Genomic DNA, 14,484 nt, shown 5'->3' with positions numbered 1-14,484 from the left:
AACATACATACATACATACATACATACATCCATAGATACATACATACATACATACATACATACATACATACATACATACATATATACGTATTTTAAGTCGGAGTTCGAATTTTGCGAGATCCTCGCAGTCGATTGTAAATCTCAGAGTGCAATCCGTGTTGACTTCATATGTGAATTTCATATTATAGACTGAACCTTTTCTATGGTGCATTTGAGTTTTTTTGTTAACAAGTGCGCTATGTTGTTACTGTTTATACAAGAAGCGATGCGGCGAATATGTTGTTATACATTTTTATCCGAATCTCGACAATACTTGGCTTATAGGCCCAACAAGGAAGTACGTCGATTAGAGTCTATCTGTGAAATTTGCGAATCACAGACGAGATATCAAAAAGTTTTCAGGACCACATTTTAGTAATGAAGAATAACAATAGCTGAAAGCTAAGAAATAAGATCACCATGTTGATTGCAGATAATATTAAATTGTCTGTTTTTCTAGAAACCAGATAGGCTCTGGTCGCGAAATAAAAGACATGCGACGCTACTTTAAAACTGATGCACGTCCAGTTCAAGATCAAAGTAACAAAACAGATTTTTACTTATATTCGCTAAAATATATAACTGGGTTTGCAACGTTTTCAAAGTGAACGATTCAACTTTAAATAAGATAATTATAGATAAAATTGATTACAAATTAATTACAAAATACGTATTATTGTAGCGTTATATACAATCACTTGAATTTTTGCGAGTGTTCAAATTTTTGCGCAGTATTTCTTACGATTTGCGCGATTTATATTGTTTCATTATCCAATTGTTGGAGAAACTATTTGTGATACTTTATTATAAAATATTGTACAAGGCTTATAAAAATAAAGATGCTATTAATATAAATATGAAACCATGATCAGTAGTCAAGATATCATAATATTGGTCAGGATACGTCGAATGCTTTTGCCTATCTCACGACTCTTCGCAAGAGATCTGCACTATAACTTCTGCAGATTTTCAAAAGATACAAATTGTATTATCGGCTATATTGCGTATTATCTAAACAAAAATATAAAATAAAAACAATAAAAAAGTAGCCAATATTTATTTCATCGTATTTGAGAAAAGGTATATATAAAAAATTATACATTTATTATTAATGTTTCAATAAGCCGCTGTGCGACCGTGATGTCAAAGAATGAAAATATGTATGATCTGTTATTGAGTTACACTATTTGAAAAAGGAAGTCCGATGTATTATTGAGTCGTACTATAGTCTCGTTTTTTTTTTTTTTTTTATTGAGTGGTAAAGGATGTACAAAAGGTGTACTGGGTCTAAGCAGTTACGTTACTGTTATGTCAATTTGTATGTGAAGGCCCTTAGGGCCCTCACACATGAAATGACAACTGCATGTATGTCAAGTTGTGTATGGAGACCCTAAAGCCCATAACAGACTACTGACTGCACAGGCCGACCCGACTGCCGACTACGACTGCCGACTCTCAATGGACCAATCATAAGGTGCTTTCCAGTTGCGTACACTGTGTTACACAGTTTATTGGTTGCATATAAGATGTTTAAGATAATATGTGACCAATAAACTGGTTTTATGTACGTGTGTGTCAAGATGTGTTAAGCAATTGGAAAGCACCCATAGTGAGGCGCCGACTGACTGGATCGGCCGACTCGCATTTATGGCTCCTGCCCACAGGACGCGGCAAGCATTACCGCGTCCTGTGTGCAGGATCCATAAGAATTGACCAATCACTTTGAGTATCGTCGAACCGTAAGGTCGCCATTTTTGTGAATGCTCGATTGTAATTGGTCTATTTTTACGATACGTCTTACATTTCTGTTATGTCAATTCGTGTGCGGCGCCCTAAGAGAGATTACGGTCTCGATTCTCCATTAAAGAAAGTAGCGTCTCGTAGCGGAAACTTTTGAACTAACCAGCGCATCGCTCGCGCGAATAACGTGTCTTATGGCTCTCGCAGCCCAGGGTTTCTGAAACTTGTTATTGGAGTTAACGACAGTTTCGTTATCGTTGCGCAGTTTTTCTACGGTATACAAAAGCTGCGCAACGATAACGAAACTGTCGTTAACTCTAATAACGAGTTACAGAATATGGCTACTGTAGCCTTATTCTGTAACGGGAGCGGTGCACTTGGACACGGTGCATTTGGACACAGCCAATCACAGCACCGTGTGATTAGAGACATTTGTAGGGTCCCTTGGAACAGCGACTTGTGATTGGACTGTGTCCAATTGTCCCGTGTCCAACTGATATACACCCTTCTGTAACTCGTAATTGGAGTTAACGACAGTTTCGTTATCGTTGCACAGCTTTTGTATATCGTAGAAAAGCTGCGCAACGATAACGAAACTGTCGTTAACACCAATAACGAGTTATAGAATTCCAGCACTGGGATACTATTCCGTACACGCTTACCGACAACTGTCGGATAAGTAACTAGTAACTAAATGGGATCCGTGCGGTTTTGCTCTGCTTTTCCGCGGATTTTATGCGGAAATATGGAACAAGCAAAAAGCATAAGATAGTGATACCATATTGTCACCCGAAGCCAAGTATCCATCGTAAAGTCACCTGCAATCTTATTCGAGCACTTATTACGAACTATTCTCTGTTTTTCGATGTGAAATCCAACGATTGTCAGTAATTCATCGAACATTGTTGGTGACACCCGCAGATAGTTAAAATATTTTTCGTTGTCAGACAATAGCATTTCAACGATTAAATTATCACTGACTCCTTGTAACAATCATCGTTGTTCAGAAAATATGGGTCTTACCTACATTCTGCGATTTCGTCTGTCTTCTAATTTTTTGTAACAATTGTAGATATAAAATAATTTTGTCATTTTTTTCATCGTTATTTCCGTATACCTCTTTAGTTGCTTTCATGCTCGTATTAGCAGTGTGATCATAGCCATTAACATATAATTTAAAATCATATTTGCAGCAAGCAAAAACGTGGCAATCAAACGTAATAAGCCAAACTTTACAACTTTTAAATCTTCTTTCACAGATTTGTGTATGCGCTCACACAAGGAGTATATATAACGCAGTAAGCGCGTTTCGTTGATTTGGTTGTCCTAAATATTACATGGAGCACAATTTTTGCGGAAATGCGGGACGGTATAGTGATAAGTAAATATTTGTATACATTTTAAAAAATTATATTTACTTCATTCATTGCAATTTTTATTAATACGCTTCTTTTTTCAACTTATCCGTTTAATAAAAACATTTTAATCAATAAATATCGTTTACAATTAATGTTTTATAATTCCTCGTTCTGCTTTTCCGTATAAAATGCTCCATGTAATATTTAGGAGAAATAAAGCTACGGAACAAAAGCGCGGAAATGCGTAAATCTAGTTAAGTCCTAGTAACTTTGTCTTCCGTATTTCCGCATTTCCCTATTTCCGTACGCTCATGTAATCGCACCCTACCGATTTGACAGTTGTCGGTAAGCGTGTACGGAATAGTACCCCAGTGCGACGTGACATGCGATATACGACGCTTGGTATTCAATCGTCTTACTGCCATTCCAAAAAAGTTAAGCTACGCTCATTGGAATCATACGTCGCATGTCGCGTTGTACATCGCGCTGGCCTGCAAGAACCATAAGACCCGTTATTCGCGTGAGCGACGCGCAAGTTAGTTCAAAAGTTTCCGCTACGAGGTGTTACTTTCCTTAACGAGGTAGTAGTACATAAAGGGTCGGATAGGCTTAGCACCTAGACCCGTACACTTTTTTGTACACCCTTTATTCTTAATAAAAAAAAAAAACGAAGTAGTAGTACAACTCAATAATAAATACGACGGACTATTTTCTTCTTATTTAGACTACGGTGGTAAAGGGTGTACAAAAGGTGTACTAGGTCTAGACATTTCGCCTATTCGACCCGTGGTAAATGCATAAATTTGGCGTCATAAGAGTGCAAATCCATTTTTAAACCAGAACTTTTAAATCAGAATTGTCAGCAAAAAGTTTTAGGCGCGTTATTTTTGATGAACAATAATTTTCTTTAACGAAGAATATAATTCTCGAAAACTATATTATTAGTATTATTTTCGTGAATGTTACGATCCATTACCTAGTTTCTATGACTGAGGAAAGCAATCTTAAAAATTTTTTTATTAGGCCTACTTAATAAGTCAATTTTTTTATAACTTTCAAAAAGTATAATATTATATAGACATATAGTGGATCTGTGGTGAGGTTATATGGACCGCTGCATATGTAGTGGGGACGATTCTCCCCCCTATTCGTGGTGGGAAAAATCCTTCTATCTGATACGATTGTACGCGATCAGTCTCCGTGCCGCTGCTTTCTGGACGCGAGTGCACGCGAGTTCGCGAGATCGGTGCGTGATTTTCTCCAGTTCTAATGTGCTGTTATTCGCATCTGCGGAAGACATTGGTGTTAAGAGAATTAGCGGAAACGTCTTGTCGCGCGTCACATCGTGGCAGTGGGCCCATTCAATCCATTCTCAGCCCAGATCACGTTAAAGAAGATCTCCGTTAACCAGTTTTCGCAAACTTTCTCGTTTACTTTTCCGGGTACCATAGATTGGCTCTGTAAATATGCGAGCAAGGAAATCTTAAGGTACAATGCAAATTTACAAAGTAATCGATTTGCTCATTTTAGAGAGAAATATGTCTCACGGGATTATTCAATTCATATAATTATTCGAGCATAATCAAAAGTAGGTTGATAATCAAAACTAGATTTTAACACTTTTTTCCTCTACTTTCTTTCTCTCTCTCTCTTAATGAACAATAAAAACATCGTTGAAAATTAATATGTTCTTTATAATAATTGTGTTCGTAAGATAATAATAAATGGCTTTCGTTCAATTGTGCCCAAAATGTTTCTGAGAACGTAGCTTGAGAAATAAAAAGAGAATAGCTTCATTAAAAGCAACGCGGTTAATGGGCGGACCATTTACAGTTGAGTGCGGGAGTATCGGAGTGGTGATTAAGTAATGAACTTCTCTGTGAAGCACTTGATTATAAAAGAGCTACCAGGTTCGTGTGCTGCGTCAAAATATGAGATAAAAAACGCGACTACTACATTCAAATGGTAACGGCGCGCGATGAGAATCTTGGCAAAAAGCAAATCAGTTATGAAAAGGATCACCGGATTACTCATTGCATTTTCAGGATTAACATGCTGATATTCCACTCGGTAATGTAGCTGAAATGAATATGAAGCGGAAAGAAGGTCGTTTTGACTTGTATTAGGTGCGAATCTTGCGTTCACAAGTGTCCGGGCAGTGGACCGTATTATCGCGTTCCACAATTGTCAGACTCTCTACACTCTGAGAGGAAAAATATTAAAAAATAAAAAATATTTATTCAGAGAGTACTAATATAACATATCTGAATCTCTTATATAAACAGTTGTTTTAAGAAAATTTAAGATTTTTTAAGAAAATATATTTAAAAATATATTTTTATTTGGAAAACATTTTTTATTCTTGTATAAATAAATACGTTATTAGTATCCATCGAATAAATATTCTTTATTTCTTAAATATTTTTTTCAGTATAATAAAGCGCAAAAAGCTAAAATCAAAATGATATTTTTTAAAACTCTTTACTTTTACAGTAAATTCGCGCGGTTATGCAAATTGCAGATTGACATAAAGCGGCATTATACTGTGATTTCGATAAAAAAAATCAATTTTCTTCATAATTTACAATTTGAATCAAACTTAACTATTTCACACATTGTAATAATTTATAGATTGTACTAATTTGAATTAGACGAACGGGAACCGAAAGAGTAATTCAATAACACGATTTCAAGTCAATTCCCGATTTGGAAGATTGCAAGGAGAGTCGCAGCTTTCGTGATTTTAATTTTAATTTACATCGATCTCTTTTTCTATCCTCGTAATCTTCACACAATGATCGCGATCCACACCGGAATGACTTACGATCTAGAGCCGGCCCTGATCCACGACGTGATGATCGTCGAGCGATATGGCTCTCGCGCGCGCACGGATCCGCGACGGGCGACGATAAGAAACGGGCGAAGTGATAAGTGGCGCGATAACGGGCGGGTGAAATAAAGAGTTAAAAGTAAGAAAAAGGAAGAAGGAGATCCTGATGAATCTGAGCGCCAGTCAGTTTTGACAGCGAATGTCGCGGCCGATCACCGAACGACGCGTTTTCGTGTCTATGAAAAAGCCACGCGAGCACGGATACGGATACGGACACGGACAGGTGCGTGTCGATCGCGACGGGAAGAGGTGAGAGGCCGTATCTTCTCGTTGTTCCGCGCGTTGCCTTGTACACATACGCGTATGCCAGCGTGTACGCGCTCGTAACATTACGGTATCGACGTGTACCACCGTCATGGTACAGGGTGTCTCGAAAACTACTGCTAAGTCTCTCAATTTTGTAGAATTAACTAGGAATATTCAGCATTTCTTGCTTGTTAATTTTTTATTTAGTGCAAGGATCGTTTACAGTTAATAAAAGGGAGAAAGAGAGACAGAAAAAGAGAGGGGGAGAGATTTCTCAACTTATTCCGGCTCACAATTTTATATTCCAACAATATAACAATAGATAATCTTCCGAGAGATGATTAAAGAATATTTTTCAGATCATATTATGTCTTTCAATATAAGCGCATATCTGAAACGGAAACTTGATATCTCCGAATGCAAAAATATGATAAGCATACACGTCCAAAAAAATATAACCTTATTTTTAACTAATTCCTCTTATAAAGAATTCCCAAGAGAGAATTCTTCTAAAACCAAAAGAAAGGTATTCTAACATTGAAAAAAAGAAAGAATTCTACCTGCAAGATGCTATTTTCTTCAATTCTATATTCTAAGTAAAAGCTTTTATTGAAAGTAAAGTGTGTTTTATTAAGAATTCTATTAAGAATAACTTTCTTAAGAAAGAGATTATTAAATTTCTTTTGATGAAAAAAGTCATAACATTATGCCTAGAATATTTGCCTTTTAATTTTAGAAGAATCCTCTTAAGGCCATATGCAAGAAGATTTAAGGATAAGATTATACTTTTGTGAATATAATATTTCGAACGTACGCGATATACACAAAAACCAGAAGTAGAGATAAGATAGCGGCGAATCGACAGAAATGAAATAATTACAGATCAAGAAATAAAGTTTAATTCTTATAATTTTAAGCGAGTGGCCATTTATTATCAGCGACCCGTCGCCATTTTTCTGGTGTACTCTGTATTTGATAAACTCGTATCTCTAATGCTACCGCGCATTTTTGTTCGGTGTTGTAATCGCGATATCGGTTTTAATTGTCTTCAAGGTACACCAGACGGGCTGCTTGCGCAATTCATTAAAGGTGTCATGTTTCATTTGTTGTGGAACACTTGCTGTGTTTCACGCTCACTATCTTTATGGCGAATCGCGAATCTTTAACAGAGCTGTTACGAATACGCGATAGTAATAGTAAAATATGTAGCATATGTAAAAGGAAGAGCATAATGTAATAATAGAATAATGTGAGATAAAATAATAATATGATAATACAATAACGAGGGAATAATATCGTAATAGCGTTCAAATCGGTGATTAAAAATGGAATTTAAGTAGGGGATTGCTTTATTTAATTGAAGCAATTCTCTTAACGTTAAAAACGTCTCGCTACTTTCACTGCGTTATACTTCAATGCTCGCGCCCAGTTATTACGTTTTCTCATATCGTGATCCTATAACATGCAAAATGAGGAGTCAAACGCGTTGTATATACGCATATAATTATATACTGAGTTCGGTTCTAATGAAGTTATTTTCCAAAGAATTTTATTCTCTCGCCGTTACGGCTAATGAAGGTAGAACAGGCCGCTAATTGTAAGCTATATTTTTTGACCGGATGATTGAACAATCAGGTTTGGGAGAGAGCCGTTTCTCGCCAATGCTGTCGAACATAAATGTCAAATGTCAAAGACATGGAAAACGGCAGGTATCAGTTGCGCGACGTCTCCTTCGACATTTTCTTCAAAGAAAATAATTGATTGTGTTGCCGCGTTTAGTTAGTCATCGGAGGCGAGAAGAAAGAACAAATGTGTTAACGAGCTAGAAGAAAGCAAACGAGGCGATATTTTTAAGAGAAAACTTCTTTATCTCATCAAATGATATACATACAAAGGAAAAAAAATTTCGTGCTTTCGAAATCGAGATTCGAGAAAGTTGTTTCTCAATGCGACCGGTGATTTGAGTTCAATGTTGGATATTAATCTATAAGAATTTTCTTTGACTAAAGTAATCGACAAATCAATAACCAAATTTAATCAATCGTCATATAGGAAATTACAAATAATTTTATTGATTTATGAAATTAATTATTAATCGAATTTTTGTGATTGATTATACATTGATTAATAATTTTTTAATTCGTCAATTAATAATAAAATTTTATATAGGGTGGCACAAAAAAACGAACTAGTTTTAAAAATTCATAACTTGTTAAATTTTTCTTTTCCTTTTTCTTTTCAGATCTTATAAAGGAGATAAGGGAAAATAATTATGGAAAGATACACGATTGCCCAGCGAACAAAAATAATAGAATTTTACTTTCAAAATCAACATTCGATAATACAGACACAATGAGACTATTGCCACTATTTCAATATAAGAAATCTGCCTTCCCTTTCCATGATTAGACGATTGTTGGAATGGTTTCAGCAGCAGGGTTCAGTAGGGGATCTGCCAAGAGCCGGAAGATCACGCATTGCTCGAAGTAAAGAAATGTTTGTGGGTTCTCCTCGACACTTTCCCGTACACGTTGAATATTCCTTTCACTCGCGCCACCCTATATATAGTAATTCGTCAAATTTGATTATTGATTTACCGTTCATTTTTTGGTTTCAGTTAAATTATTTTAGTTTATTTTAATCAAAGAAAAAGTCAAATTTAGAGAAGAATTAAAAAAGCTAGTCAAATTTAAGAGTTGTTTTATTTTAATCGAAGAAAGATCAAATTATTTAAATTTATTTTGGTCAAAGATAATCAGGTTATTTTAGTTTATTTTAGTTAAAGAAAGTCAAATTTGAAAAAATTAGGAAAGCAAGTCGAATTTAAAAAGAATTGGTTTATTTTAATCGAAGAATTATTTTACTTTATTTTAGTCGAAGAAAGTCAAATTATTTATAGTTTATTTTAGTTAAGGAAAATATGTATTTTAGTCAAAAATAATTTTATACAGTTAATATCTAACATTACTTGAGTCACTAGCTCGTTGTATGATTTAGATTTGCAATTGTTTAATCCTCAATCGTGATGAACGATCGGAACCACGGAATTGTTACGCGTCACCGGTAATTTGCATTTAATCTGGTGAGCCGACTCGCCACGGGCCGAGGAGAACGGTGTTTACGAAATTCATAACAGCTTAGTCAGGAGTTGCGAGGCGATGCCAACGACCTGCAAACCGAAACCACCTGCGCTGTTCGCTCACCCACACTGACCATCTAACTGCCCACGTTGTGTGTAATCAACACCTCTGTTATCATTCGCGTGTTTTAGTTTTGACATTTCGCTGATTTGCAAGATAAAAATATTGGTGACGCACACACGAGATACTTAATCGTGTGTCCATCGTGATTCCTGTGCAAACAGCAGTTTACACGATGCCTTGGCGAAAGAGTTCCTGGTGAAAAAGCCACTCTCCGTGTGTCTACTTTGAGAGGAAAGGTACTTAAAAAATAAAAATATTTATTTTGTGTATCAATAACATGTTTACTAAAAATCAAAATTCTTTTATTTTAACAGAAAAAACAATCGCTTTTGTAAAAAGCTAAGATTTTAAGAAAATGTATATTTTCTTATTTGAGCAATATTTTACATCAATATAAGTGAATATATTATTGATACTCACGGAATATAAATATTTTTTTATTTCTTAAATATTGTTCCTTTCAATGTAATAACACTCTGACAATGAGAAAAAAATACTGGAAAATTTCTTTGTGGGAGATATAATAAAAATTTATTTCATAGAAATAAACTTTATATCCCACAAATAAATTTTTAAGTATTTTTTTTTAATGTACTACTCTCCCGGTAGAGTGTAGTGTTAGACATATACAGAATACCTTGCACCAAGGTGAAAAAATCAAACATATAATTCGTAAATTCGGGTGTAGACTCGCAAAAGTCATACTGACGCAGAAGACGATTTATTCGCTTTCTAGCGTTCGCAATTGCAATGTGACGCGGCATTTTTGAGAAACAATCTGTATAAATGTCGAATCACATTGGATGAAAATTTAACGTGAATAATGATATCGCACACGGCTTTGCGTCACATTTTCTGACCGTGTATCCGTGTACGATATTGCACAACGTGAATCGGCAGAAGTGATGTTTCCCTGAAAGAGAAGCGTCTGATGGTAAACGGTTTGTGACGTGCGTCTCGTGGCAACTTTTCGTGAAAATATTTTATACTAATAAAATCGCGAATCTCAAAAATATGACGCGATATGTCAGGTATTGAAATTGACCATCGGCGGTATCGCTTATCTACTTGGAATTTTAGAATCCTCTGATGTGATCTTAGATCAGAATTCACGATTGCAGTTCGTCGTGTGCGATCATGACTTCGAGATCACTACGGAACGTATCCTTAGATTCACCTCCAATCACAGAATATTCAGAGTTCCAAATTTGCATAATATATAAAGAATTTTGAGTAAAACTAAATATTTCAATTCAAGGAAATAAAAAAATATTTTGGCTAATTGTTTTTGAGACCTGTGTCATTATTCGAAACTCGTCTCAAATGAAATAATCAGATTTGAATTCAGAAGTGGATTAAAGTTTTTCAGTTAAATCGTGTTTGGAAATATGAGTGTTGCATATATACTGAGAAAAGAATACTTGAAAACTTATTTATGAGATATGTTTATTTCTATGAAATGAACTTTTCATATTTTTCTTATTCTACACTGAAAATTTATTTATGAAATACAAAGTTTATTCAGAGAAATACATTTTATATCCTATATAAATAAATATCCTATATAAAGAAATTATCAAGTACTTTTTCTTAGTATAAAATTCAAATAAAAAACTTGAATCTAACTCTGGATAAAAATCTATGTATCTTATATGAGACAAGTTTCAAGTGACAACAATTAATACGGGCCTGCAATTTAAAGAACAATATAAGAAAGTCGCACTCCGCAGATTTTTCGACTGAAAGAACTAGACTCGAAGTCGCCACGACGGGAAGAGTTGAACATCTTGTACACGGAATATTAAATCGGCATTATTTCTCATCTAAAACGAAAGGAGCCAGGCGGGCGGTTGAAACGCTAAGTGTCGCGTATAAAGCGACTTGGACACGATTTACGACCTCGACATGATCGCGTGGCAAACGGGACGTTGTCAGCCGGTGTCGAGGAAGATAGAGCATGGCTTTGTTTAAGGCAAAGTTACGTAAACGCCGTTTTCGTTTGAGGCACGCAATTCTCGGAGTGCAAGAACGAGACGTTGCAGTACGGGAAGGTGCGCGATTAGGAGGAGGAGCAGGAGGAGATAAAAAGATTTCGCGTAACTGAAAACGTGTCATTCCGTGAGCGCAGTCGCGTTTCGCACGCTCGTCTCGGCCGCGAGACGTTGATTTTGCAAGATGTTGCAAAAATAAGCATATACCTGGTGAAGTAAGTATGCGAGGAGTCGCGCGATATGTGCTCTACCCGTGGCGGATTCTACGGCTACGTATTCTACGAAGACTGAAGTTGCACCCGGTGTAACATGTGGCCGGCAGATACTTTTATTTTCTCTCGCGCCGCGCACCATCGGCGAATCGCGAGATTGCAATTACCGCCGCGTGCCTCTCCTTGCCGTGGTTCTCACTCGACTTATCTAACGTCAATACTGCGGTCCGATTATTGGTCGTGTGTTGTCATTCAACAAGCACTGATTTAATTCTTTTCCTGCGATACGTGGCTATTGTCCTCTGTTACGTGTCCCGTCCTATCTGCTGCGAGATATCTCAGTCGGTGAGCAACAACGCAACAAAACAATCGTTTAACTTGCATCTCGGAGAAGCGATCGGGTCTGAGCATTTCTTAACGTCGTCGTCCTCGCGCTCATTCTTTAAACTATAATGATTTAAACTATAATAATTTAAAGAATGAAGAAAAAGACCTAATATTAAATACCTCGTCATAAATTCAGCGTTAATACTGTCGTTAAATGTAACAACGAATTTCGATTAAAATATTTTGTAAGGGTCTTTGCAAGGATCTTTATAAGGATCTCAGAATTATTCCATCACATACACACAGGATACGTTTAAAAAAAAAATACAATTCAAGTATGTTCGCGACTTTCAGCAGACAACGCAAAGATATCTTACAAGCATCTGAAAAGCATATAAAATAGTAAGTAAGATGTCTTTTAGACGTCTCTGAAAAAGCGTCTTGTAGATTCATGCTATCTGTTTTTGCTTCGATGTAGAATCGTAGAAGATTAAAAGAAACTCGCTTGCCTTCTCAATCTGTCGAGTCTCGAAGCTAAGCTTCATAATGAGAACGTTGTCCCATCACTGCTAACGGAGCCTACCTATGATTTATTCACGCAGGACCGAGAATGCCGCTGTTCAAGCCGCGGGCCACGCCGAGATCGCCGATAACGGAGAAAGCTGCGAACGGCGTACAACAGCAGCAGCAACAGCAGCAGCAGCAGCAGTATCAGCAACAGCAGTATCGGAACCATCATCATCACCAGGTCGGTGACAATAATCATGACGGTGCGAGCAGTAACGGTACCGGTAATCGGCCAAGCAATAGCGCGGCACGATCGACTATTTCGCCAATTGCCCCACCCGAGTACGACGATGTGATGAGAGGGTCCAGACCCCCGAAATCGTCGCTGGTCTTCCACTGCCAACTGGCTCACGGCAGTCCCATGGGTTTGATATCGGACTTCAGCAACGTCCGCGAGCTGTATCAGAAGATCGCTGAGTGCTACGACCTGCCCGCGGAAGAGGTGAGCATGTCGTCGAGAAGCTGGAGAGGGTGCTTAAAGAGAAACGATTTGGTGGATCACGAGGTCCCGACAATAACCTCCTCCTCGTGAAATAAAGCAAAAATGTCGACTGGGAGTGTTTAAATGTTAAAGAAATTGATAATTGAATAAATAAGTCAGGAAGTGATATAGTCGAGCGTGAGTTCAATTTTCGACGTCGAAATCCAAATGTGACCTCAACGAAGCCGTTATCGATTTTTGAAATAAGTAAATAAACAAGAAGATGAGAAGAGAACAGACAAACAAGAACCGCTGGTCTTACAGCTGATCTTTATTGAAAGTCCAATTATACACATACATGTTACGCTGAGAAAAAATATTTGAAAATGTATTTATGGGATATAAAGGTTATATATCGAGGAACTTTATATCGCAAATAAATTTTCAAATATTTTACTCTCTTAGTGTATAATAACTAAAATTACAATGTCACTCAGACGAACGTTTTGATTACACTTTGGACTATCTTCAGCAAAAAGGGCCTTCCTGGATGATTAGATAAATAAATGTTAGATAAAAGGCACTCGAAGATATTTTTATAAATGCAACAGATGTGTTTGGAAGAGTGAGATTATGTGACAATACGAGATAAAACTGGCGAAGTCAACGATAATGAGACATCATGCGGCACAACTGGGATCAGAGACTTGGTCAGTTCGTTGCAGCGCACAGCTGCAAGAGCAGTATGCACGTACAAACGCAGCACAGCATTTCCAGCGCGGAACACCCCACGTTAGTTAGGGAGAAACGACACCGGACGCAGGAAACGGCGGTCACGGACCGTGGCTTCTCGACGACCTGGCGGATATGTCCCGGCGAGAGAACCGCGTATAATTCGACGTGTAATGACGCGGTGTAAACGCGATAGCCGCGATGTAAGCGGGTCGCTCATAGCCGAGCTCGTTATGGCTCGTTTGAAGCCTCTTCACGTAATTTCTCATTGGATGTCGGCTGCGACAATCGTCCCCACTAGAAGTGCGCTTTATCGAGGAGGGAGGGTTAACAAAAAATTGGTATTAAAATAAAATGAAAGATAAATTAACGTAGATGTAACTTACACATAGAGAGAGAAGTCAAAAGAAGAAATCAAATTTGCACCACGAAACATAAACATAGTCTTGTTTTTGTTTGTGATACAAGAAACATAAAAAAATATTATATTTAAAAAATAAAAAAATTAGCCTCTAAATCGTTTCTCACACGTTCTTCAATTATATCACTTAAAATCTCGTCACTTGTATTATATCAAAGTTGAACTATATATTAAATGATTAATTAAATTAAAACTAACAAAACGAAGTGAATTTATATTATTTTTGTAAGTATATTATTAAGTATATGTATGTATATATATATATATATATATATATATATATATATATATATATAGAGAGAGAGAGAGAGAGAGAGAGAGAGAGAGAGAGAGAGAG

At 36.7% G+C, this 14,484-nt stretch overlaps 1 protein-coding gene across 7 annotated transcripts in view; it reads left to right on the top strand.

Annotated features, from left to right (window-relative positions):
* Positions 1 to 4,310: 4,310 nt before the first annotated feature.
* Positions 4,311 to 14,484, top strand: part of LOC116847466 (PDZ domain-containing protein GIPC3) — a 13,425-nt gene continuing 3,251 nt past the window's right edge. The window contains exons 1-3 of one of the 7 annotated variants that reach the window (XM_032822492.1): positions 4,311 to 4,625; positions 8,516 to 8,759; positions 12,609 to 13,015. In XM_032822492.1, the coding sequence (XP_032678383.1) occupies positions 8,675 to 8,759; positions 12,609 to 13,015 (492 nt within the window). In that variant the 5' untranslated portion in view covers positions 4,311 to 4,625; positions 8,516 to 8,674. Of the gene's footprint in view, positions 4,626 to 5,588; positions 6,277 to 8,515; positions 8,760 to 9,544; positions 9,713 to 11,074; positions 11,683 to 12,030; positions 12,409 to 12,608; positions 13,016 to 14,484 lie in introns of those variants that run through there. The other 6 variants (XM_032822493.1, XM_032822498.1, XM_032822497.1 and 3 more) reach the window with 6 other exon arrangements.

Source organism: Odontomachus brunneus, unplaced genomic scaffold (assembly GCF_010583005.1).
Source record: "Odontomachus brunneus isolate Ranch 3 - 2012 unplaced genomic scaffold, Obru_v1 Obru_scaffold_078, whole genome shotgun sequence".
In the NCBI taxonomy this organism is placed as follows: Eukaryota; Metazoa; Arthropoda; class Insecta; order Hymenoptera; family Formicidae; genus Odontomachus; species Odontomachus brunneus.
This window is presented reverse-complemented; position numbering and strand designations above follow the sequence as displayed.